The following is a 23,639-nucleotide window of genomic DNA, read 5'->3' on the forward strand; positions in this document are numbered from 1 at the left end:
AGTTAATAATTTGTAGCGCCACCTTTTGCTGCGATTACAGCTGTAAGTCGCTTGGGGTATGTCTCTATCAGTTTTGCACATCGAGAGACTGAATTTTTTTCCCATTCCTCCTTGCAAAACAGCTCGAGCTCAGTGAGGTTGGATGGAGAGCATTTGTGAACAGCAGTTTTCAGTTCTTTCCACAGATTCTCGATTGAATTCAGGTCTGGACTTTGACTTGGCCATTCTAACACCTGGATATGTTTATTTTTGAACCATTCCATTGTAGATTTTGCTTTATGTTTTGGATCATTGTCTTGTTGGAAGACAAATCTCCGTCCCAGTCTCAGGTCTTTTGCAGACTCCATCAGGGTTTCTTCCAGAATGGTCCTGTATTTGGCTCCATCCATCTTCCCATCAAGTTTAACCATCTTCCCTGTCCCTGCTGAAGAAAAGCAGGCCCAAACCATGATGCTGCCACCACCATGTTTGACAGTGGGGATGGTGTGTTCAGCTGTGTTGCTTTTACGCCAAACATAACGTTTTGCATTGTTGCCAAAAAGTTCAATTTTGGTTTCATCTGACCAGAGCACCTTCTTCCACATGTTTGGTGTGTCTCCCAGGTGGCTTGTGGCAAACTTTAAACAACACTTTTTATGGATATCTTTAAGAAATGGCTTTCTTCTTGCCACTCTTCCATAAAGGCCAGATTTGTGCAATATACGACTGATTGTTGTCCTATGGACAGAGTCTCCCACCTCAGCTGTAGATCTCTGCAGTTCATCCAGAGTGATCATGGGCCTCTTGGCTGCATCTCTGATCAGTCTTCTCCTTGTATGAGCTGAAAGTTTAGAGGGACGGCCAGGTCTTGGTAGATTTGCAGTGGTCTGATACTCCTTCCATTTCAATATTATCGCTTGCACAGTGCTCCTTGGGATGTTTAAAGCTTGGGAAATCTTTTTGTATCCAAATCCGGCTTTAAACTTCTTCACAACAGTATCTCGGACCTGCCTGGTGTGTTCCTTGTTCTTCATGATGCTCTCTGCGCTTTTAACGGACCTCTGAGACTATCACAGTGCAGGTGCATTTATACGGAGACTTGATTACACACAGGTGGATTGTATTTATCATCATTAGTCATTTAGGTCAACATTGGATTATTCAGAGATCCTCACTGAACTTCTGGAGAGAGTTTGCTGCACTGAAAGTAAAGGGGCTGAATAATTTTGCACGCCCAATTTTTCAGTTTTTGATTTGTTAAAAAAGTTTGAAATATCCAATAAATGTCGTTCCACTTCATGATTGTGTCCCACTTGTTGTTGATTCTTCACAAAAAAATACAGTTTTATATCTTTATGTTTGAAGCCTGAAATGTGGCAAAAGGTCGCAAAGTTCAAGGGGGCCGAATACTTTCGCAAGGCACTGTATATCTCCCTCTAACTTTAAGCATCAGCTGTCAGAGCAGTTTACCGATCACTGTACCTGTACACAGCCAATCTGTAAATAGCACACCCAACGACCTCCTCCCCATATTGTTATTTATTTTCTTGCTCTTTTGCACCCCAGTATCTCTACTTGCACATCATCATCTGCACATCCATCACTCCAGTGTTAATGCTAAATTGAAGTTATTTTGCCTCTATGGCCTATTTATTGCCTTACCTCCCTAATCTTCTACATTTGCACACACTGTACATATATTTTTCTATTGTGTTGTTGACTGTACGTTTGTTTATGTGTAACTCTGTGTTGTTTTGTCACACTGCTTTGCTTTATCTTGGCCAGGTCACAGTTGTAAATGAGAACTTGTTCTCAACTGGCCTACCTGGTTAAATAAAGGTGAAATAAAAAAGTAAATAAGTAAATAAAACATGCATGATACTATGCTCACTGTCACACCCTGACCATAGTTTACTTTGTATGTTTCTATGTTTTGGTTGGTCAGGGTGTGATCTGAGTGGGCATTCTATGTTACATGTCTAGTTTGTCCAGTTCTATGTTCGGCCTGATATGGTTCTCAATCAGAGGCAGGTGTTCGTCATTGTCTCTGATTGGGAACCATATTTAGGTAGCCTGGGTTTCACTGTTTGTGGGTGATTGTTCCTGTCTATGTGTTTTCACCAGATAGGCTGTTTAGGTTTTCGTTACGTTCTTTATTTTGTAGTGTTTGTGTTTAGTGTGTTTTTTTCATTAAACATGAATCGCAATAATCACGCTGCATTTTGGTCCGACTCTCCTTCTCATCAAGAAAACCGTTACAGAATCACCCACCACCAACGGACCAAGCAGCGTGTCAACAGGCTGCAACAGCAGCGAAAAGAGGAGATGCATAGTAAGGATTTCTGGACATGGGAGGAAATCCTCGACGGGAGAGGACCCTGGGCTAAACCAGGGGAGTGTAGCCGCATCAAGGTGCAGCAGGAGAAGGATCAGAGGCAGCAGCAGCAGGAGCAGCTGCAGTGGGAGAGGCTGCACCACCTGGAGAAATGGACATGGGAGGAGGAACTGGACGGTAAAGGACCCTGGGCTCAGCCTGGAGAATATCGCCGCCCCAAGGAAGAACTGGAGGCGGCGAAAGCTGAGAGGCGCAGATATGAGGAGGCAGCACGACGTAGCGGATGGAAGCCTGAGAGGCAGCCCCAAACATTTCTTGGGGGGGGGCTAACAGGGAGTATGGCTACGCCAGGTAGGAAACCTGGGCAGACTCCCTGTGCTTACCGGGGGGCTAGAGAGACCGGACAGGCACCGTGTTATGCAGTGGTGCGCACGGTGTCTCCAGTGCGGGTGCATAGCCCGGTGCGGTATATTCCAGCTCCGCGTGTCGGCCGGGCTAGATTGAGCGTCGAGCCTAATGCCATGAAGCCGGCTCTACGCAGCTGGTCCCCAGTGCGTCTCCTTGGGCCGGCTTACATGGCACCAGCCTTGCGCTTGGTGTCTCCGGTTCGCCTGCATAGCCCAGTGCGGGCTATTCCACCTCGCCGCACTGGCAGGGCGACCGTGAGCATTCAACCAGGTAAGGTTGGGCAGGCTCGGTGCTCAAGAGCTCCAGTGCGCCTGCACGGTCCGGTTTTTCCAGTACCACCTCCACACCCCAGCCCTCCGGTAGCAGCTCCCCGCACCAGGCTTCCTGTGCGTGTCCTCGGCCCAGTACCACCAGTGCCAGCACCACGCATCAGGCCTACAGTGCGCCTCGCCTGTCCAGCCCTGCCAGAGCCTTCCTCCTCTTCAGCGCTGTCGGAGTCTCCCTCCTGTTTAGCGCTGTTAGAGCCTTCCTTCTCTACAGCGCTGCCGGAGTCTCCCGCCTGTTCAGAACTGCCAGTTTGCAAGGAGCTGCCAGTTTGCAAGGAGCTGCCAGTTTGCAAGGAGCTGCCAGTTTGCAAGGAGCTGCCAGTTTGCAAGGAGCTGCCAGTCTGCAGGGAGCTGCCAGTCTGCAAGGAGCCGCCAGAGCTGCCAGTCTGCAAGGAGCCGCCAGAGCTGCCAGTCTGCAGGATGCCGCCAGAGCTGCCAGTCTGCAAGGAGCCGCCAGAGCTGCCAGTCTGCAAGGAGCCGCCAGAGCTGCCAGTTAGCATGGAGCAGCCAGGGCCGCCAGTCAGCATGGAGCAGCCAGGGCCGCCAGTCAGCATGGAGCAGCCAGGGCCGCCAGTCAGCATGGAGCAGCCAGGGCCGCCAGTCAGCATGGAGCAGCCAGGGCCGCCAGTCAGCATGGAGCAGCCAGGGCCGCCAGTCAGCATGGAGCAGCCAGAGCAGCCAGTCAGCATGGAGCAGCCAGAGCTGCCAGTCAGCATGGAGCAGCCAGAGCTGCCAGTCAGCATGGAGTAGCCAGAGCTGCCAGTCAGCATGGAGCAGCCAGAGCTGCCAGTCAGCATGGAGCAGCCAGAGCTGCCAGTCAGCATGGAGCAGCCAGAGCTGCCAGTCAGCATGGAGCAGCCAGTCAGCATGGAGCAGCCAGAGCTGCCAGTCAGCATGGGGCAGCCAATCAGCATGGAGCAGCCAGAGCTGCCAGTCAACCAGACTCTTCCAGATCTGCCAGTCGACCAGACTCTTCCAGATCTGCCAGTCGACCAGACTCTTCCAGATCTGCCAGTCGACCAGACTCTTCCAGATCTGCCAGTCGACCAGACTCTTCCAGATCTGCCAGTCGACCAGACTCTTCCAGATCTGCCAGTCGTCCAGACTCTTCCAGATCTGCCAGTCGACCAGACTCTTCCAGATTCTCCAGTCAGCCAGGATCTGCTAGATCCAACTACCTGCCTGGGCTTCCTCTCAGTGCTGAGCTTCCTCTCAGTGCTGAGCTTCCTCTCAGTGCTTCCTCTCAGTGCTGAGCTACCCATCAGTCCCGAGCTACCTCTGTCCCGAGCTGCCCCTCTGTCCCGAGCGGTCATTAAGGAGGGTAACCTATCTAGGGACGCTAAGGAGGTGGACTAAAACTATTATGGAGTGGGGTCCACGTCCAGCGCCAGAGCCGCCACCGCGGACAGATGCCCACCCAAACCCTCCCCTATAGGTTCAGGTTTTGCAGCCGGAGTCCGCACCTTGGGGGGGGGGGGGGGTACTGTCACACCCTGACCATAGTTTACTTTGTATGTTTCTATGTTTTGGTTGGTCAGGGTGTGATCTGAGTGGGCATTCTATGTTACATGTCTAGTTTGTCCAGTTCTATGTTTGGCCTGATATGGTTCTCAATCAGAGGCAGGTGTTCGTCATTGTCTCTGATTGGGAACCATATTTAGGTAGCCTGGGTTTCACTGTTTGTGGGTGATTGTTCCTGTCTATGTGTTTTCACCAGATAGGCTGTTTAGGTTTTTGTTACGTTCTTTATTTTGTAGTGTTTGTGTTTAGTGTGTTTTTTCATTAAACATGAATCGCAATAATCACGCTGCATTTTGGTCCGACTCTCCTTCTCATCAAGAAAACCGTTACACTCACCTACTTATGCATGCCGCTCACTTAGAAACGTAACTGATAGCCTAAGTTATGTACTGGTGGATAACATGTGCATACATAACATTCTGATAGGAATAAACACGTGAAAGAGTCAGAGGTGTATGGGAGAGATTGGGAGTAAGCTACTGAACAGCAGTGAGCACAACACACAACCCGGTAGCCTACATTCACTAGCCTAAAAAAAAAACGAAATACACCACTAAACAGACAGGCTGCCACAGAGGGCCCACGGAATGTAATCAATAATAAACCCTGGTTCAAATGGCATGCTCAGTGCGACCTTTTGGCGGCATTGAGTTGGGTAAGTGCAGCTCGGCAGACGGGAGTGTTCAGAGTGGAAAGCAGTTTTCAAGGATACAGCCTCTGCACAGAAAGGAAAAGTGCATCTGGTACACAAGTGTCACAGAAATTCTCAAATGGGCATAAGTGTTTAAAGGGAAATGTACCAGGGCAGAGGTGACCTTTCTGCAGGTCCACATTAATCGATGACACAGCAGAAATCATTGGCATTTTACTTGAGTCAAAAATACAATTTAAACAGGAACTCCTAGCATACTTCCAGCAAAATGTTCTGGACTGTCTTAGAAGAGGGCTGTCGTCGGAAGGATGTGATACTTCTCCAGTATCTCCTAAGAGGTTTCTCAGTCTATAAATACAATACACCATGTATGACAACAATGTAACCCAATGCCGATAAATTGTCAGCCAAACTCAATTGTGCGTTTAAGTCCATTCAATACACTTTAAGCAGAATCTGATATGAGGTCTTTAGATACTGTATTTATTTTGATCACACAGTTGCAAATTCAATGGACAAAATGAAGTGGAAAATGTGGACCATGACCACATTTTCTCCTCATCTGGCTTGAGTGGTGAAAAGCAATTCCTGTCGAGCCACATCACTCATAGGCTAACTAATAGATTGGCTTTCACTCCAAATGACAAGAGGATGCTTCACAACATGGACATTGATTCACCCCATGAGAGGTGAGGGGAACAGCAATGCCTCTTCAATGAGATGTGATCAAACAGACTGGTAGGTCTTACATGGCAAAATCTTCATGGCATTCCAATCTTCCTGCTACACCACTATGTCTGTGTCAATTTTCAGTTCATCTTACTATTCCCTCATCAATTAGTTTTTAGTCATTATTAGGATCCCCAGTTAGCATCTTCCTGGGTTCCAAACAGGAAACAACACAACAAATAAAATACATAATATACATACATAGCACTACATTTACATTATAATTAAGCCATTCAGCAGACACTCTCATCCAGAGCGACCCACAGCTATTGCATTCATCTTAAGATAGCCAGGTGAGACAACCACATATCACAGCTGTATCGCAAACACATATCACAAGCATACTAAAATACAATACAGAATACAATGCAAATACAATACAAAATGCATAAAAATGTCTGTGTCTCTTCACTGTCCCTGCCGTGCTGTAAGGTGTTCTTTTATATGTGTTTTTGCCAGCTTGAGTTACCTGGGGTGGCAGAGAGTTCCATGTAGTCATGGCTCTATTTAGTACTGTGTGTTTCCCAGTCTATGTTCTGGACCTGGAGACAGTGAAGACACCTCTGGTTGCATGTCTTGTGTTGTACCAATGAGTGTCTGAAATGTGTGCCAACTGCTTGAACAGACAGTTCGGTACCTTCAACACATCACACCTCACACAAAGGCCAATAGTGATGCAGTCAATCTCTCCCCCACTTTGAGCCAGAAGAGATTGACATGCATGTCATTGACATTCACCCTCTGTACAACTAAGTGAAGTACTTGCTGCTCTGTTTTGTACCAACTGCAATTTGGCTAGGTCCTTCCTGACCACACAACTGGACAGTAGTCCAGGTGTGATGAAACTAGGGCCTGTAAGACCTGTCTGGTTGACTGAGATATCAAGAAAGCAGAGCAATGCCTTATCATGGACAGACCTCTTCCCATTTTAGCAACCATTGTGCCTATATGTTTTGACCATGATAGCTTGCTATCTAGGGTTGAGCGAATGATTTGTCCCAAAAATTATGCTTTCAGTTATTTTAAAATATATTTTTTGACTTTTTACTCCTTTTTCTCCACAATTGGTAGTTACAGTCTTGTCCCGGATCTGTAGTGATGCCACAAGACCGCTGCATCCCTTGGTTTTTGAGATATTTAATACCAGCCTATTGCTAGTACCCATTCAAAAACTGACTGTAGCTCTATGCTAAGGGTGTCAGGTATTTATTTTTACTGTTGCAGACGATGTGTATAGTGTTGAGTTGTCAGTGTACAGGGACATACAGGCTTTATTCAAGGTCAGTGGAAGGTCATTAGTAAACACAAAAAAAATAATAATGGTCCAAGCTGGCTGCCCTGCGGTACATCACACTCAACTGAATCTGCATTAGAGAGTCTTCCATTAAAGAAAATCCTCTGTGTTCTATTGGATAGGTATCTGCCCATCTATATGATAAGGCGGAAGATGTTAATCCATTACACCTAAGTTATTTCAGCAATATGTTATGCTCAATGATACCAAAGTCCCTCCGAAACTCCAAAGTCTCTCCAATACTGAAGTCCCTCCGAAACAGCTCACATAATCTTCTTATTATAAATGTATTTCAGCCAATCATCAGTCATTTGTGTCAGTGCCGAACATGTTGAGTGGCCTTCCCTATAAGCATGCTAAAAGTATTTATTTCGTCTAATGTTGGTGGGGCATATTACTCTGTTTTACTGTCACTCTTTAATCTCTAAGATAAATAAAATTGTTTTTCTTGAGTGTACTTTTAACATAGCTGAAATGTACTTTAAAGTGCAACGTGTAGAAATACAGGTGAAACCAGTTATTGACATAGACATGGTGGAGTAACAGAACGATTACCAAGAGGTTGTGAGCTAAAATCCTAGGTGAGATAATGTTGAATATTAATTACTGTATGAGTTAACATACCCAATGTAATCATGTCAAAGTGTTTAAATACGAAAGTTTAAAATATTATATGTTAAAAGCACTGTGTGATTTTCATATTATGAGACAATTTGAGCTAACACATCATTGTACGTTTTGTTCATTTTTTTGCCTTTGTTTTTCTCATGTTGGAGCTAAATTTGAGCCAACTAAAATGTTAAGTTCAGGTAATATTTTGCCCGAAAAGTTGGGTAAACAAAAAAAAGGCTGTGGAACCCAGTTACTTAATAATATTTTGTTGAAACAGCTAGATCATTTTTAAAAGTGTGGCTTAGTATTTAGTTAAGGGTGGAGGACGGAGAGAGGGAGAGAGAGAGATCAGAGGTGTCAGCTGCTGAGTCGGCACCCTATTCCCCTGGCTCCTCTTTCCTTACCCCCAGGAACCCAACACCGAGCCAGACTCCCCCAGACCTATCCCGGGAATGTAAGGAATTCTGTGACATATTCACTCACCGCTTCGCACATTCTCACCCTCACACAACGTAAACTGTGCCACCGGCTTTGAGCGCGGTGTGAGGGTGTGACCACCTAGCCTCCGCAGAGTGATTTGTGATGTAATAGGCATCCATAAAGGTGATCCTGCTGATGGAGACGCTCAGGGATGGCACACCCTGTAGTTGTGAGTCATCGATACACCGATTCTGTCATTGTGCCAGCAGACCAAAGTTGACATAATCTCTGTCTATCACAGCCTTTACAGAACAGACAGGATGTCCGCATTCACTGAACTTATCAAACAAAGCTGAGGGGATAACTGTAATGAACTGAATTAAAGTTGACTGTACTCAAGGAAAACGTCTCAAATGTTCAATAATGCTAATCAAGGCCCACATCCACAAAGCGTCTCAGAGTAAGAGTGCTGATCTAGGATCAAGTCCTCACCTGTCTTTGCAATTGTATTTATTGTGATCTAAAAGGCTAAATTGATCCTAGATCAAATCAAAATTGTATTAGTCACATGCGCCGAATACAACAGGTAGACCTTACAGTGAAATGCTTACTTACGAGCCCCTAACCAACAATGCAGTTTTAAAAAAATAATATGAATAAGAATAAGAAATAAAAGTAACAAGTAATTAAAGAGCAGCAGTAAAATAACAATAGCGAGACTATATACAGTGGGGTACCGGCACAGAGTCAATGTGCGGAGGCACCAGATAGTTGAGGTAGGATGTACATGTAGGTAGAGTAGGGTGGCTGGAGTCTTTGATCATTTTTAAGGCCTTCCTCTGACACCGCCTGGTATAGAGGTCCTGGATGGCAGGAAGCTTGGCCCCAGTGATGTACTGGGCTGTACGCACTACCCTCTGTAGAGCCTTGCGGTCGGAGGCTGAGCAGTTGCCAAACCAGGCAGTGATGCAACCATGCAACCATGCTCTCGATGGTGCAGCTGTAGAACCTTTTGAGGATCTGAGGACCCATGCCAAATCTTTTCAGTCTCCTGAGTGGGAATAGGTTTTGTTGTGCCCTCTTCACGACTGTCTTGGTGTGCATGTTAGTTTATTGGTGATGTGGACACCAAGGAACTTGAAGCTTTCCGCACTCCTACGCTGAGAGGCATTGTGGATACGGGCCTTGGTCTTTATCTAAATCTAACAGTGTTTTACCATTTTAGTTTTAGTTCGGAAAGCTAATTTATTGGATAAAAATCTGTGTTTCTTTTGGTGACATTCTTAAAATTCAGTTCAAGCTCTTGAAAGTCCCCATATTATAACAAGTAGTCAAATTCATACTCCACCTTGTTGTCCAGATAGAACTCATTGGATTTTTATTTTTAAAATGGTAGTAAGCATATTTGTTAGGAAGCACTGTTGGATCACAGTCAAAGGGCAATGCTTGACATTGATGAAAAAGGCTTGGCGTAGCACTGTGAAATTGGTTTCCATTCTGGGCTGCGTGAGTCACTGTTGTGAACATCGCCATCTGGTGTGGAACAGGTGGAAAGACAACACACCCTGTCCAACATAATAATTCACTGCATTGCAGCATTCATTGGGCCACCACCAGCACATGGCTTGACTCAGCATCAACTGTCTTTTTTATTTTTAAAGGACATAAAAAAAGAATTGTTTAAGAATTGTACATCTGCATTGTTTTCACAGACAACCTTTCCTTAATTGGAGCATGAACATAAGCAGATTAACTTTATCAAGCCAATGCATCATGCATTGTTTTAGTGATAGGACACTGTGTCAGCCCCTGCATTGCAGGCAGTGAGTCTCAGTGGAATAGCAAACAGGAAATAACTACCCAGGAGCATCTACAAGAGGGAGCTACATTAGACCTAAATATTTTTAATACGGCAGTTTAATTGCTGTAACTGTTGTTCCCTCCCTAAAGATAACTAATTTGTGTTAATTTATCTCTTCCATTTGCTATTACATGGAGAAGTTGTAGAAATTTGACAAATGAAATGGATTTTGAATAATTCATTGAGAAGGGTGGGACTGGAGTCATCCCATGTGCAGCAACCAAATGCCTTGATTACACCGGAAGCGACGAGTGCTGTGTATGTGGGTTTGTGGGGACTCTGATTGGTCTGAAAGCTGGGCTTGTCTCTCTACGTCAGCACAGAGAAGGAGGGTGTGAGGGTAAGGATGACAGGGAGGGTCTGATACAGACAGCTGCACAGTGAACACACACGCAATACACCTATCGCTACATGAATCACAGAAAAACTGTGTTTATAGAGTCATTTACAGATTTTAACGAGAAACAAAACACACATATTGTACAAAGAATATGAAATCAGTTTGCAAGTTGTCTCGTCCGCCAGCCGGCTCTCTCTACGGTAAGAATTAGCCTGGGTGGGGACAAGGTTATTTAGAAAGTAATACAATAGGACTTGTATGTCATTTTCTCTAGTTAAATGTTCATAAGCATTTGTCATACGGCCAGTTACATAGTTACATACAGTTGACTCCTACATAGGAACACTGGCTATTGCGATGGGATTGTTAGTGCTTGTGTCTTTCAGCCAGACACTTCCCTTGGGGGCAAGGTAGTCCTAATGTCTTTCAGCCAGACACTTCCTCTGGGGGAGAAGTCGTCCTAATGAGGCTGATCCCGGGTGCCCTTCAAGTGCCACGCCGGAGTGTAGAAAACTATGCTGTTTTAAAGATGCTATTTTGAATGGTGTCAGAGTGTAAGACTGGCAGCACTGAATGCTGCGAGGCCCTTCAGATGCTGTTCATATCCCCTGAGTCTGTCAGCACTTGTAATCATACTGCAGATGCCTGACCCAGGGGCTGACAATGGCAACAACCCCCCACATCCCCTTCCCCAGAACTCAAGTTCCTACATTCCTCCCCAAAAATGATTCAGCATACAACATAATTTATATTTATTCATATGCACTATTCTGATAGTGCTCCATCATCAAATATAAAACTCTATATTTTTGTTATATTCTATTTCTGGAGTATTTGAGGACTGAGTTTTGTGCAAAGGTTACAGAATAATATGCCATTGATGATGTACTATACAGCTGCAACTGAATTTTGATATTTTCAATATACTTCCTGTTCAAAACATTTACAATTTGGATACAATGTTTCACTGTGTTGGCTAGGCTATATCACAGATATTTACACACAAGGCCAGCTCAGTTCTGGGACCGGAATATGCCTACCTCACTCAGAGAAGCACTGATGAAATTGAGTCTGTGGTGAGTCCCTTTGTGATTGTTTTTCTACCGCCTCACATCCCCCCAGCAATTAGCATTGTGGCTGCCTGGTGAGTGCATAAATAAAGTAACTGAAAGCGTACACTTATGAAGAGGAGTCTTAGACAACAAACTCCGGAACACACTGATCGAGTGACTGGTCTGGCCCACTTTGGTCCGCCTGAGGGCTGGAGCGGTGGCTGCTGTGGTCAGAACTGTTTGGTGCCCAAAGACATCAGACCTAAGGCCATTTCTGAGTTACAACAACACCACGCTGACACAACCTCAGTACCGGCGGATATCCGAAACACTTATGAGCCAGACAATCCATATTTAGCAGAGGGTTGAGTGTGCATATATACAGCGCCACCTATAGAGTACAAATTACACTATCCGGTCTAGTAGTACTGAATTAATTGGTAAACAATCAAATGAATTCAACGATTTCAATATTCAATCCAATATATTGGTGTGATTGCTGTGCCATCATCAGGGTTGTGCCTCCGTAAAAAAAAAAAAAACATCCTTTTGGACAAGCATCCTTTTGCAAATGATTTAGCAAAACTTAACTTAAAAAAGTTGAAATGCCTTAAACTTGTGATTTCCAAGAATATTCGTAATGTGAATACAACAAATACATGCACTGGATGCATGCGGAAGATAACCGCAGGTAGTGTCCCTGTGAAAGCATCTTCCTGTTGTCTGAGCCTCTATTAAAGGAGACAAGTCAAACAATGAAAATCTGTGTGGCCAAACCAAACCAATGTAATGTAGGGTTCAATGAGACTGTGACCAGTAACAGCATCAATATCTAGCAACAGACCTATATATTTAAATATATGTTTTTTAGGGGATTTTAAAAAATGTACTCCAATGTAAAGAACGTAAATAACAACAACAAATGCTGCGAAACTTCCATATAAGGACAGCCTGTCTATACTAGGAGACCCACTAAAACTGACAGTCATTAGTCTTATGCATAATGATAGGAGTTATGGTAGTGGTTTAAAGAGAAACAAAATGTCCAATTCCAATCTTTTATACTACATGTTCACAGTAAGTAGCATTCAGATGACCGCACTGCTGCCGTGCCAAGTAGGATAACCACTCAGTCCTAAGACTGAATGAGTGAATTATTTGTTGAATTTGTCAGCAAATCCTCTAGATGATTTACATGGTGGTTGCTCCAGCACTTAGCACGTAATTACATTGTCACATGTAATTAGCCTACCTTGTCACAGAATGTTCTGAATGGGTAATTACACTGGAAATCTATTCATTGGATATTCACTCTTTAATTAAACTGTAATTCATTGTGTTTAATACCCATAACCTCCAGTTATTGATTAAATGGTAAATGTAGTGCAATATAGTGTATTCATTTGTAAAACCCATTAGCTGTCTGCCTTAGCAGAAACAACAGTGATGTTTACTCTTACTGCCCAAAATATTATGATTGACTTTGTTTGGGTACATATAGTGGTCAGGGAGTGTGCTATTTCCCCTTTCCTGTACCGAGTTAAAAAGAGCTAGAAGTCTATATGGATAAGTGCCAATGCAAATTTCTGATGGGTATGTCCTAGATCAGTTTAGTATAGTCTTGTCTCTCCTGCCTCAGACTGTCTGGTCTGTGGCATATGACACCAACTATCAACGTTTTACATTCTGTATGCTATTGAAACACCTTTACCTATTTTAGTCTGAAATGTAGGCAGTGTTGTAGGAGTAGAGGAATGTGACCGCAAGCCCTTTAGCCTGGCTGTAGTAAGCATTCCGTCCTAAGTCTAGGTCCAGGGATATGGACCATCACTAGAAAGGTCCACTGCGTGACAAACCACACCCGACTGTCTGCCACCCACCCACAAACTAGAAAATGACAACCCTCCAAAGTGGTGCTTGTTCAGAAGTCTCGTTATAAGAGAAAATGAGTGAGTTGTGATTGCTTCCAGCCGGCGTGTGGGCGGGCTGGGGACGTGTCACGTTCATGTCACTCACCAGGTCACCAGGCCATCTGAAACTTATCCAGTGGGACAAGTCACATAGTGCCACCTGCTGGATCACTGGCTTCTGTGGAATTGTGGATGTCACTTAAGTCTGGGCCAGCAACAGTGATCGAAGGTATCAGTACACAACGTACTGCTCTGGTCATGTGACAAATGTAACTCTAAATGTAAAGAAAATAGCTATGTCTTCTCACACTAGACCCTGGTGTGCATTAGTGGGGGCTGTTGGGATGAGCTATGGGAGAACAGGCTAATTGTAATGTCTGGAATGGAATAAAAGGAACAGAGTCCAACATGGGATTTCCATATGTTTGATGTTTTTGATATGATTCCATTTCTTACATTCCAGCAATTACAATGAGCCCGTTCTCCTATAGCTCCTCCCACCAGCCTCCTACGATGTGCATGTTATGAATGATGATCATGATGCAGGAGCTCCCTCTAGTGTCAGTCCTTCAACATATGCAAAATAAATTGTACAAATTCAAATTATTTCACAACAGTTCAAACATGGAGGGGTAGTAAGCTAACATATTACATTTTTTAAGATGGTCCTACCATGGAGCATTTTGCTGTTTTATTTTTTACATTTTAGGACCCCTTTGGAGAGATTATACATACATACATACATACATATATACATACACAGACAGTGAAAGAATTCAGGAATAATATTTTTAAGTGCCTGTCCTATATCTAGGAGATATAAGAAAGCTGAGGAAATATTTCTGTTTTTTTTGGACACATTAATACATCGATACGTCCATTAATTTGTATGGGTTCAAATCCAATCAAATTGTATTTGTCACGTGCGCTGACTACAACAGTTATAGACCTTACCGTGAAATGCTTACTTACAAGCCCTTAACCAACAGTACAGTTCAAGAGTTAAGAAAATATTTACTAAATAAACTAAAGTAAAAAATCAAATAGAAAGTAACACAATAAAATAACAAGGCTATATACAGGGGTACAAGTACCGAGTCAATGTGCGGGGGTACAGGTTAGTCGAGGTATATTGTTCAAGTAGGTAGGGGTAAAGTGACTATGCATAGATAATAAACAGAGAGTAGCAGCAGTGTAAAAACAGGGGGGATGCTCACCAGGCGGTGATGTAACCGGTTAGGATGCTCTCAATGGTGCAACTGTAGGACCTTTTGAAGATCTGGGGACCAATGCCAAATCTGTTCAGTCTCCTGAGGGGGAAAAGGCATTGTCATGCCCTCTTCACGACTGTCTTGATGTGTTTGGACCATGATAGTTTGTTGGTGATATGGACACCAAGAAACTTGAAACTCTCGACCTGCTCCACTACAGCCCAGTCGATGTGAATGGGGGCGTATTCTGCTCTCCTTTTCCTGTAGTCCACGATCAGCTGCGTTGTCTTGCTCACGTTGAGCGAGAGGTTGTTGTCCTGGCACAACACTGCCAGGTCTCTGACCTCCTCCCTATAGGCTGTCTCATCGTTGTAGGATATCAGGCCCACCACTGTTGCGCCGTCAGCAAACTTAGTGATGGTGCTGGAGTCGTGCTTGGCCACACAGTCGTGAGTGAACACGGAGTACAAGAGGGGACTAAGCACGCAACCCTGAGGGGCCCTTGTGTTGAGGATCAGCGTGACAGATGTGTTGTTGCCTACCCATAACACCTGGGGGTGGCCCATCAGGAAATCCAGGATCCAGTTGCAGAGGGAGGTGTTTAGTCCCAGTGTCCTTAGCTTACCAAATCTGACAATCTTCTCTATACAAACCCAATCACCTGACCTAAACCCAATTGAGATGGTGTGGGATGAGTTGAACCCCAGGGTGAAGGAAAAGCAGCCAACAAGTGCTCAGCATGTGTGGGAACTCCTTCAAGACTGCTGGAAAAGTATTCCAGGTGAAGCTGGTTGAGAGAATGTCAAGAGCGTGCAAAGCTGTCATCAAGACTGTCACGTTCGTCATAACGATGAGACCAAGGCACAGCGTGAGATGAATACATTCTTCTTTATTAAAACGAAGAACACTAAACATTCTAACAAAATAACAAAACGAACATGAAGCTAATAACACGAGTGCTGACATACAACTACACATAGACAATAACCCACAAAACGAAAATGGCAACCTAAATAGGATCCCCAATCAGAGACAACGATGAACAGCTGTCTCTGATTGGGAACCAGCTGATTGGGAATTCAGGAACCAGCTGATTGGGAATTCAGGCCACCATAGACCTACATTTACCTAGACAATACCAAAACCGCATAGATATACAAAAAAAAAAAACCCTGACACCCTGACTTAACCAAAATAATAAAGAAAACAAAGATAACTAAGGTCAGGGCGTGACAAAGGCAAAGGGAAGCTACTTTGAACAATCTCATATATAAAATAGATTTAGATTTGTTTAACACTTTTTTGGTTACTATATGTTTCCATATGTGTTATTTCATAGTTTTGATGTCTTCACCATTATTCTACAATGTAGAAAATAGTCAAAATAAATGAAAACCCTGGAATGAGTAGGTGTGTCCAAACTTTTGACCGTTACACTTTGTAAATAAGATTTTTTTTTTTTTTTTAAATGTCTTAAAACCTGTTTTCACTTTGTCATTATGGGGAATTGTGTGTAGATTGATGAGGACATTATTATTATTTTTTTCAATTTTAGAATATTTTTTAAAACTATTTTTTATATATTTTTTATTTCACCTTTATTTAACCAGGTAGGCCAGTTGAGAACAAGTTCTCATTCACAACTCCGATCTGGCCAAGATAAAGCATAGCAGTGAGACAAAAGCAACACAGAGTTACACATGGGATAAACAAACGTACAGTCAATAACATAATAGAAAAACCTGTATACAGTGTGTGCAAGTGTGCAAATGAAGTAAGGAGGTAAGGCAATAAATAATCCAATAGTGGCGAGGTAATTACAATTTAGCAATTTACACTGCAGTGATATATGTGCAGACGAGGATGTGCAAGTAGAAATACTGATGTGCAAAAGAGCAGAAAAACAAAAACAAACATGGGGATGAGGTAGGTAGTTGGTTGAATGGGCTATTTACAGATGGACTGTATACAGCTGCAGAGGTCAGTAAGCTGCTCTGACAGCTGACGCTTAAAGTTACGGCTGTAACGTAACAAAATGTGGAAAAAGTCAAGGGGTCTGAATACTTTCCGAATACACTGTAGGTTTTCCTTTTGTCCAGGTGGGAAAGGGCACTGTGAGTGAGTCTCATCTTTCCATGAAGTGGTGACATTAGTTTGTAGCCCAAACCGTTCGAACAATACTAACGTTTTTGAGAGAAGAACGATTTTCATGATGTCTCATGGTCTAACACTCATGGTCGGCCTCCTTCCACCGCAATTGTGGAAAGCCGTCATGCGGCAGATTGAGACGCAGGCCATGCAAAAAAAATGTAATCTCTAGTTTAAACTGACTAATTTTGACTGGGATTTATTTTTATTTTTTATGTTACTTAGATTGACACAGAGCTTGAATGGAAAGCTGCCAGGAAAAAGCAGGAACAATATGCTTAATGTCTTGATAATACAACATAATGTTCCACCACCATGCTAGAGTGGCTAATGCTACTGTACTTCCTGATGTTCAGCCAATCCTGTTGCAGCAGTCTGTTGTTTACCCTTGGCTGAACGGAATGGCGTGTATTTTTTATTAACACAGTACGCATATTTTTTCCAGTTCTTTTCTGGCGGCTCGCCATTAAAGCTAGTTAAGAAGGAAATCGACACCCTTGCATCCTGAATGGACGCAAGTGTATAGACGGCTGCATACATTCCAGTTGGACACACATGACAAACGACATAAAATAAATAAATAGTGCCATCTGCCGGTCGGTATGGCAACTTTACCAATAACCCCCTCAAATATTTCCGCCAGCACAGCCAGCACTAACCTTTTATACCGTGGTGGAGAAAGTACCCAATCATTCAATCAATCAAATGTATTTATGAAGCGTTTTTTACATCAGCCAATGTAAATTGTCGTACTTGAGTAAAAGGAAAGATAACTTTATAGAAAATAAATCAAGTATAAGTGAAAGTCACCCAGTAAAATATTACTAGAGTAAAAGTCTACAAGTATTTGGTTTAAATATACTTAAGTATCTAAAGTAAATGCAATTACTAAAATATATTTAAGTATCAAAAGTGAAAGTATAAATCATTTCATATTAATAAAACCAGATGGCACAATGTTTTTTAAATGTACATGGTTTAAACACTGACATAATTTTCAAACAAAGCACCCCTTAAAAATAAATTTAATGAATAATATTTACAAAAAAAAGCAACAAACGCATTCCCGTTTAGTGAGTCCGCCAGGTCAGAGGCAGTAGGGATGACCAGGGATTTTCTCTTGATAAGTGCATGAATTTGACACTTTTCGTGTCCTGCTAAGCATTCAACATGTAACGAGTACTTTTGGGTGTCAGGGAAAATGTATGGAGTAAAAAGTACAGTATTTTCTTTAGGAATGTAGTGAAGTGGAAGTAAAAGTTGTCAAAAAAATCTAAAGTAAAGTAAAGATACCCCCCCCCCCCCCCCAAAAAATACTTAAGTAGTACTTTAAAATATTTTTACTTAAGTACTTTACACTATTGCTTTTATATTGCACTTCCTTAAAATGTCAATTTATGTAGCTAAACCTGTACAACTCGAATTAAATTAATTAAGTTGATATTGTTAATTCACACAACAAAATCTAAATTAGCTAATCTAATTTCAGCGATTTTTAGCCCTGAAACAGAGGCCACACATAACACTTGCTACTTCTACAACTTCAATGACATAATTTACAATTCAATAAAAGTAAAGCAGAAAACGATTTCTGTACAAAACAAAACCCCTCGAATTGTTAATTGATTACTGATTGTTGATTAAACTTTTATTGGCAGCAGGTAGCCTAGTGGTTAGAGCGTTGGACTAGTAACCGAAAGGTTGCAGGATTAAATTCCGAGTTGACAAGGGGGAAAAAAATATGTCGTTCTGCCCCAGTTAACCCACTGTTCCGAGGCCGTCATTGAAAATAAGAATTTGTTCTTAATGACTTGCCTAGTTGACTAAAGGTAAAATAAAAACTATACTTTGGTTTAATCTGATCCTAGACCTGTGTTTATAGATTGGTGAAAGTTGTATTTCTTCTCAGTAGATTCGCCTCTTCTCACCATCACACAGATGGAACAAGGAGGGTTAGTTATACATATCTTTGGGAAGATCTCGTCTCCTTCTCACAACACATTGGAGGAGAACGCCAGAGGTCCCACCCCTCTGACATTCTTCTCCATTGGGTTTTGAGAAGGAGACGAAGAGAGGAGAGAGGACGCAACGATACTATAGAATTGAAAATGTCCCTTTGGCTCACACACACGTGAAGAACAAGAAACGACGAATCAACGAATCTAAATCGTGAGATTTGTAATCACATTTTCGGGCGGGATGATTGAAATTTTGTTTTCGTGTACCAGAGACCACTGTTGAAAGAAATCTGCATAGTATGTTTTATGGCTACTTTTATGATACGATCATTAAAACATTTGAGCAATAATATAATTTTAACCATCGCTAAAGAAAATAAAACTGATATGGAGCGACCATCGAGGTTTGTAACCAAAGCTTACCTTTTTTTTTATTAGCTAAGCTTAATTAGCTACAGTAACTTGCTAACGTAACGTTAGTACGAATCCCAGACCGACATCAGTACATTGTGGGAGGCAACCCGTCTGTCTAGAGAGACTAACGTTACTTGATCTTGCAAATCTCGTCACTTATAAGGTGTGTGTGTGTGTGTGTGTGTGTGTGTGTGTGTGTGTGTGTGTGTGTGTGTGTGTGTGTGTGTGTGTGTGTGTGTGTGTGTGTGTGTGTGTGTGTGTGTGTGTGTGTGTGTGTGTGTGTGTGTGTGTGTGTGTGTGTGTGTGTGTGGTTTGTTGACAGGAAGACAAAGCTTGTAAATTATTCAGATTTCCAGGACTTGGCTGATGGTATGTCAAATCCAATGTATTTCATTAATTTATGGTGTAAATAGCCAGTTGGTGTTGCAATTCCCTTCTCCTTTTATGGTTTGTATGTAATCATGTGTCCCACTGTTTCTGATCATGTGAAACAGATGATGATTTTGCCTCTGTGAAAGCACCACCCAGCAAAAAAGCCAAGGAGAGTGTGAAAGAGCCAGCGCAGGAGAAGAGCAAGAAATCTTCAAACAAGGCCTCCAGTCAAGAGACTAGCTCACAACCCATAGGCCACAAGAACAGGTAGGAAGTGGAATCAGAAACAAGCAGAAAGAACCCTTAAACGTTTATAAAACAACACCATATATATATTCAATAGAATTACTTGTTTCTTTGTTCCTCAATATATATGTTGTGGAGACAAAAGGTATGACACATTCTTAACAGTTTTGTAGTGTGTGACAGCAGCTATGCAAACAGAAGCATGCATTCAGAACACAGACACTCTGAATGTCTTTGTTGCCCTCAGTCAGTGCCCCTTCACCTTATTCTGCATAGTGAGAGATAAACAATAACAAATAGCCAGTTGCAGGCAGTATTCGGGACAGTGTGTCTAGATGGTGTATGGAATGACATCAGGCTGACCACTGGCCCAGAGAACTCCATAAATCAGTGCTCAAACTCAAATGAGTCTTTTAGCCAGACGCGTTGCTTGTGATCTGCCATGCATCAAATCACAAAAAGCCACAAGGTGTGGTGAATCATTGGCAAGGTCTCTGAGGCCAGTGGCAGTAGGGGTGTTTTGATGTGTCATGGTGATACAGAGTCAAAGTCTCTCTGAATGTAACCTTGTGATCAATCTGCTCTATGTTGATCAGTATTGTCGGTGAAACTTCAGCACTGCAGGTCAGGATGACCAGAATTCAACTACACTACACATATCACTTGTTACATGTTAGCTTTGTCACACTTTTGTCACATGTCACTTTGAGAAGGCCTTTAATGTAAAATATGCTAACATCAGAATTGTACCTGTGTTTTTCAGGAAACCATTGGATGAGAAGCTGTATGACAGAGATTTGGAAGCAGCTCTTACTTTGTCGTTGCTTAAAACCACCGAGATAAATGAGGAACAATGTTCTTATAATCCAGGTTTGCATTTTATTGTTGATTCTTAACAGCTGGTGTTTGAAACATTGCTGTTCAACAGCAAAACAGCAATTTGGAGTGGTTTGGCTCCATGGTAGTTTTATCACAATATGCACATACATACAGTAGAGAATGGATGACTCACATTTCTCACTCAGTGCCAAAAATTATTTGCAATTTAATTTTGTTTTATTCTATATATTTTTAGAAAAATATGTCAAGAATCAACCACAAAGAGATGGTGAAAATCTGGATCCATCATTACGCCTTTCCAACTCCTGTGTGGACATCAACCTTTTAGGTATTTATTTTTGATATCTCAAATGCCCACCACTGCCAAATCTATTTAATATTATTCAATCCAATGCCTTTGCATCTCACAGTCACTAGTGATCCCTTTGTGATTAGATCCTCTCCTCCCTTAGGCCTTGACCAGATCACGAATGATCGGGGATCCCCTTGCGCCCCCTCCAGACAGAGGAAGGCAGCTTCCAAGGCTACAGAGCAGCAAAGGAGCATGCTGAAGGATGGCGATGAGGACTACAATCCCAAAGGGACACCAGGTTGTCATAGCAACCCAAAGGCATAAGCTCTTTGTTTTTCTATATTCCAGGTATTACATGACACACATTTGTTGCGTACTGTATAGTGAATATTCCTTTCTATTCAGATTCAGAGAGTGATGCTGATTTCAGTGATCCAGCTGAAAGTGATGATGATGAGTTCACAGTAAAGAAACCAAAGAAAAAGAACACAGAAGAGAAGACAGCCAAGAAGGAGCAACCAAAAGCTAAACCAAAGGAAGAAAAGCAGCCTTCAAAACCATCAAAAACCAAACCACATTTGACAGGTACTTAATAGCTTTAGGAACTATGAACTGCCATTCTAATAACTCAATCTTTTTATGCTCCCAGCCTGCAGAGTTTCAATCAAATTGTCCTTCTGTTCCTTACAGGGACTCCCAATCTAAAAACTCCCACCTTAGGTAGAAGTCCAACTGCCAAGCCAGCCTCTGTGCCCAAGAGGTCTCCTGGCACTTCTCCTGTCTCCAGACCTGCAGTCTCTGGCAGTCCAGCGGGGGGCAGAATACCCAAGTGGAATCCTCCAGGTAAGACGGACTGAAAGGTCAAGGAGGTCATCGTAATCTCATAAGCAGTTGTAGGACTGCATGTTTGTGCCTTGTATTCAGGCATTTTAAGACCCAGTTCACCCATTATTTTTATCATACAACTTGTCATCAGGTCACGTTGGAAGAAGTCCCAGCTCATCACAGAGTGCCCCAGTGAAGTCTCCAGGGCAGGGTCTAAGACTTGGACTGTCTCGCATGGTGCGGGTCAAACCCCTGCACCCCAGTGTTGCTAGTCACTGACCCCACCTATCTATTAGAGAGGGGCTCTGTGTAATTGACAGTTGACTTTCAGGATTTCTTTTGTAATCCTCTAGATCTGTCTATTTTATAAGAGGCATTAAAATTGTACTGTAAATTATTATTAGTCTGGGGTCGTACATGCTCTCCTTTTTATAACAGCTTTTTTCTTTTGGACCATTTGACTTAACAAAGGACAATTCCCAACTTATACTGTTTTTTGGCCTATAACAAAGCCTTCAGATTTCAAACCCTTTGTGTGTTTTATTATTTCAAATAGAGTTTGTCTTCTGTCTGTTTTTAGTTTTCACTCCAACATGTAAATTAAATGGTGCAATGGCGCACTCTGCTGGATATAATTATCTTAAAATGCAAAATTATCATTGTTAAAGTGGCAATCAGTTGAATCAACAACAAAGCGGGAGACCCCGCCCCCGTTTTGGTAAAAAGCTGAGGGATGAGGCTGGAGAAATGTAACCACTCTGAAATTCATAGACAAAGCTGTGGATGTAAGGACTGACCACCCGTGATATCAAAACTAGTTTTAACCATGTTTTGAGGCTATATACCCAATGGGCAAAAACTGGTTGAATCAACTTTGTTTCCACGCCATTTCAACCCAAAAAATATATGTGATGAAGTTGAATCAACGTGAAAAACTGATTTGGATTTACAAAAAGTCAAGGTAAGGGCATTATATATTTTTTTCACCCAACTTTTAACCTAAAACGACATGACATTTGTTGTTAATTTTATGTTAAATTCGCGTTAGTTGACAACTAAACCAAATGTAAATAAAAACGAGAAGTTGAACTGAAGGCTGCCCAGTGGGTAGTGTTTGTTTGCATTTAGTTGATTTATTGTTTATCTGTCACAAACATTGGAGTAAAACAGCTTATTTTAAAAGTAAAATAATGGATGTAGCAACTACAGAATGGCCCTTTATATAACTTTTTACCTTGATTTTACTAACATCAAGTAGAATAGGAAACTATTTTTCTAAAAGTTTTGTGGATTTTGTTCAGCGAAAGCTTTGTACAATGTGTAAATATAAAACATTAAAGATTCAATATAAACGATACGTTTTTATGTAGTGAGCATGTTTCCAGTATCGCCTGTATAGGCCCAAATGAGTTTGTGCAACATCTCCCCTGTGGTATGGAACATTGTGGACAGTTGTTTTTCGAGTGAATGATAATGCTCATTTCTCCCAAAACCAGAAATGGAAAGTGAATCACTTAACATTATCATGATTTTTAGCGTTACATAATGCGTTGTTTTACGTGTTAATTTCACTTTTAGCGCTGATCAGTCGACAGCGCGCCGCCGTCAGTCCGAATGTATCTCCATTACGACATCATGAAATCATAATGACATGACGCGTATATATGCATAGTCAGTTTGACCATTGCGTTTGACTGAGTTCAATATTTCGTTTACTATGTTACCTTGCAGCAGCAAACACCGAACATGAGCGAAGTAAATCCATCCAATGAGCGAAAGTAAGTGTGAATTAGTTGTATGACTTCCATTTAAGATGTTGTTTAACAATAAAAAATATAAAAAAAGAACCGTGAATTTGCCTAATTTTCGAGTGCATTTTCTATTTTTTTTCATT

At 42.2% G+C, this 23,639-nt stretch overlaps 1 protein-coding gene across 1 annotated transcript; it reads left to right on the forward strand.

The window, feature by feature from the left end:
• The first annotated feature begins 18,997 nt into the window (after positions 1–18,997).
• Positions 18,998–23,040, forward strand: LOC139393105 (RAD51-associated protein 1-like). Its single transcript, XM_071141459.1, has 9 exons — positions 18,998–19,160; positions 19,493–19,539; positions 19,665–19,809; positions 20,552–20,658; positions 20,864–20,956; positions 21,081–21,218; positions 21,326–21,505; positions 21,611–21,763; positions 21,897–23,040. Exons 1-9 carry the CDS (start codon positions 19,063–19,065, stop codon positions 22,022–22,024), a joined length of 1,089 nt encoding a protein of 362 aa, XP_070997560.1. The 5' UTR covers positions 18,998–19,062; the 3' UTR covers positions 22,025–23,040.
• Positions 23,041–23,639: the final 599 nt, after the last annotated feature.

Source organism: Oncorhynchus clarkii, chromosome 33 (genome assembly GCF_045791955.1).
Source record: "Oncorhynchus clarkii lewisi isolate Uvic-CL-2024 chromosome 33, UVic_Ocla_1.0, whole genome shotgun sequence".
NCBI classification, from domain to species: Eukaryota; Metazoa; Chordata; class Actinopteri; order Salmoniformes; family Salmonidae; genus Oncorhynchus; species Oncorhynchus clarkii.

Excerpts from the sequence above, each read along its gene's own strand:
- LOC139393105 (XM_071141459.1), top strand. The coding sequence starts at position 19,063 with ATGGCTACTTTTATGATACGATCATTAAAACATTTGAGCAATAATATA. Across the intron at positions 20,659-20,863 it reads ACAATGTTCTTATAATCCAG|AAAAATATGTCAAGAATCAA; the intron begins GTTTGCATTTTA and ends ATATATTTTTAG. Across the intron at positions 21,219-21,325 it reads CAATCCCAAAGGGACACCAG|ATTCAGAGAGTGATGCTGAT; the intron begins GTTGTCATAGCA and ends CTTTCTATTCAG.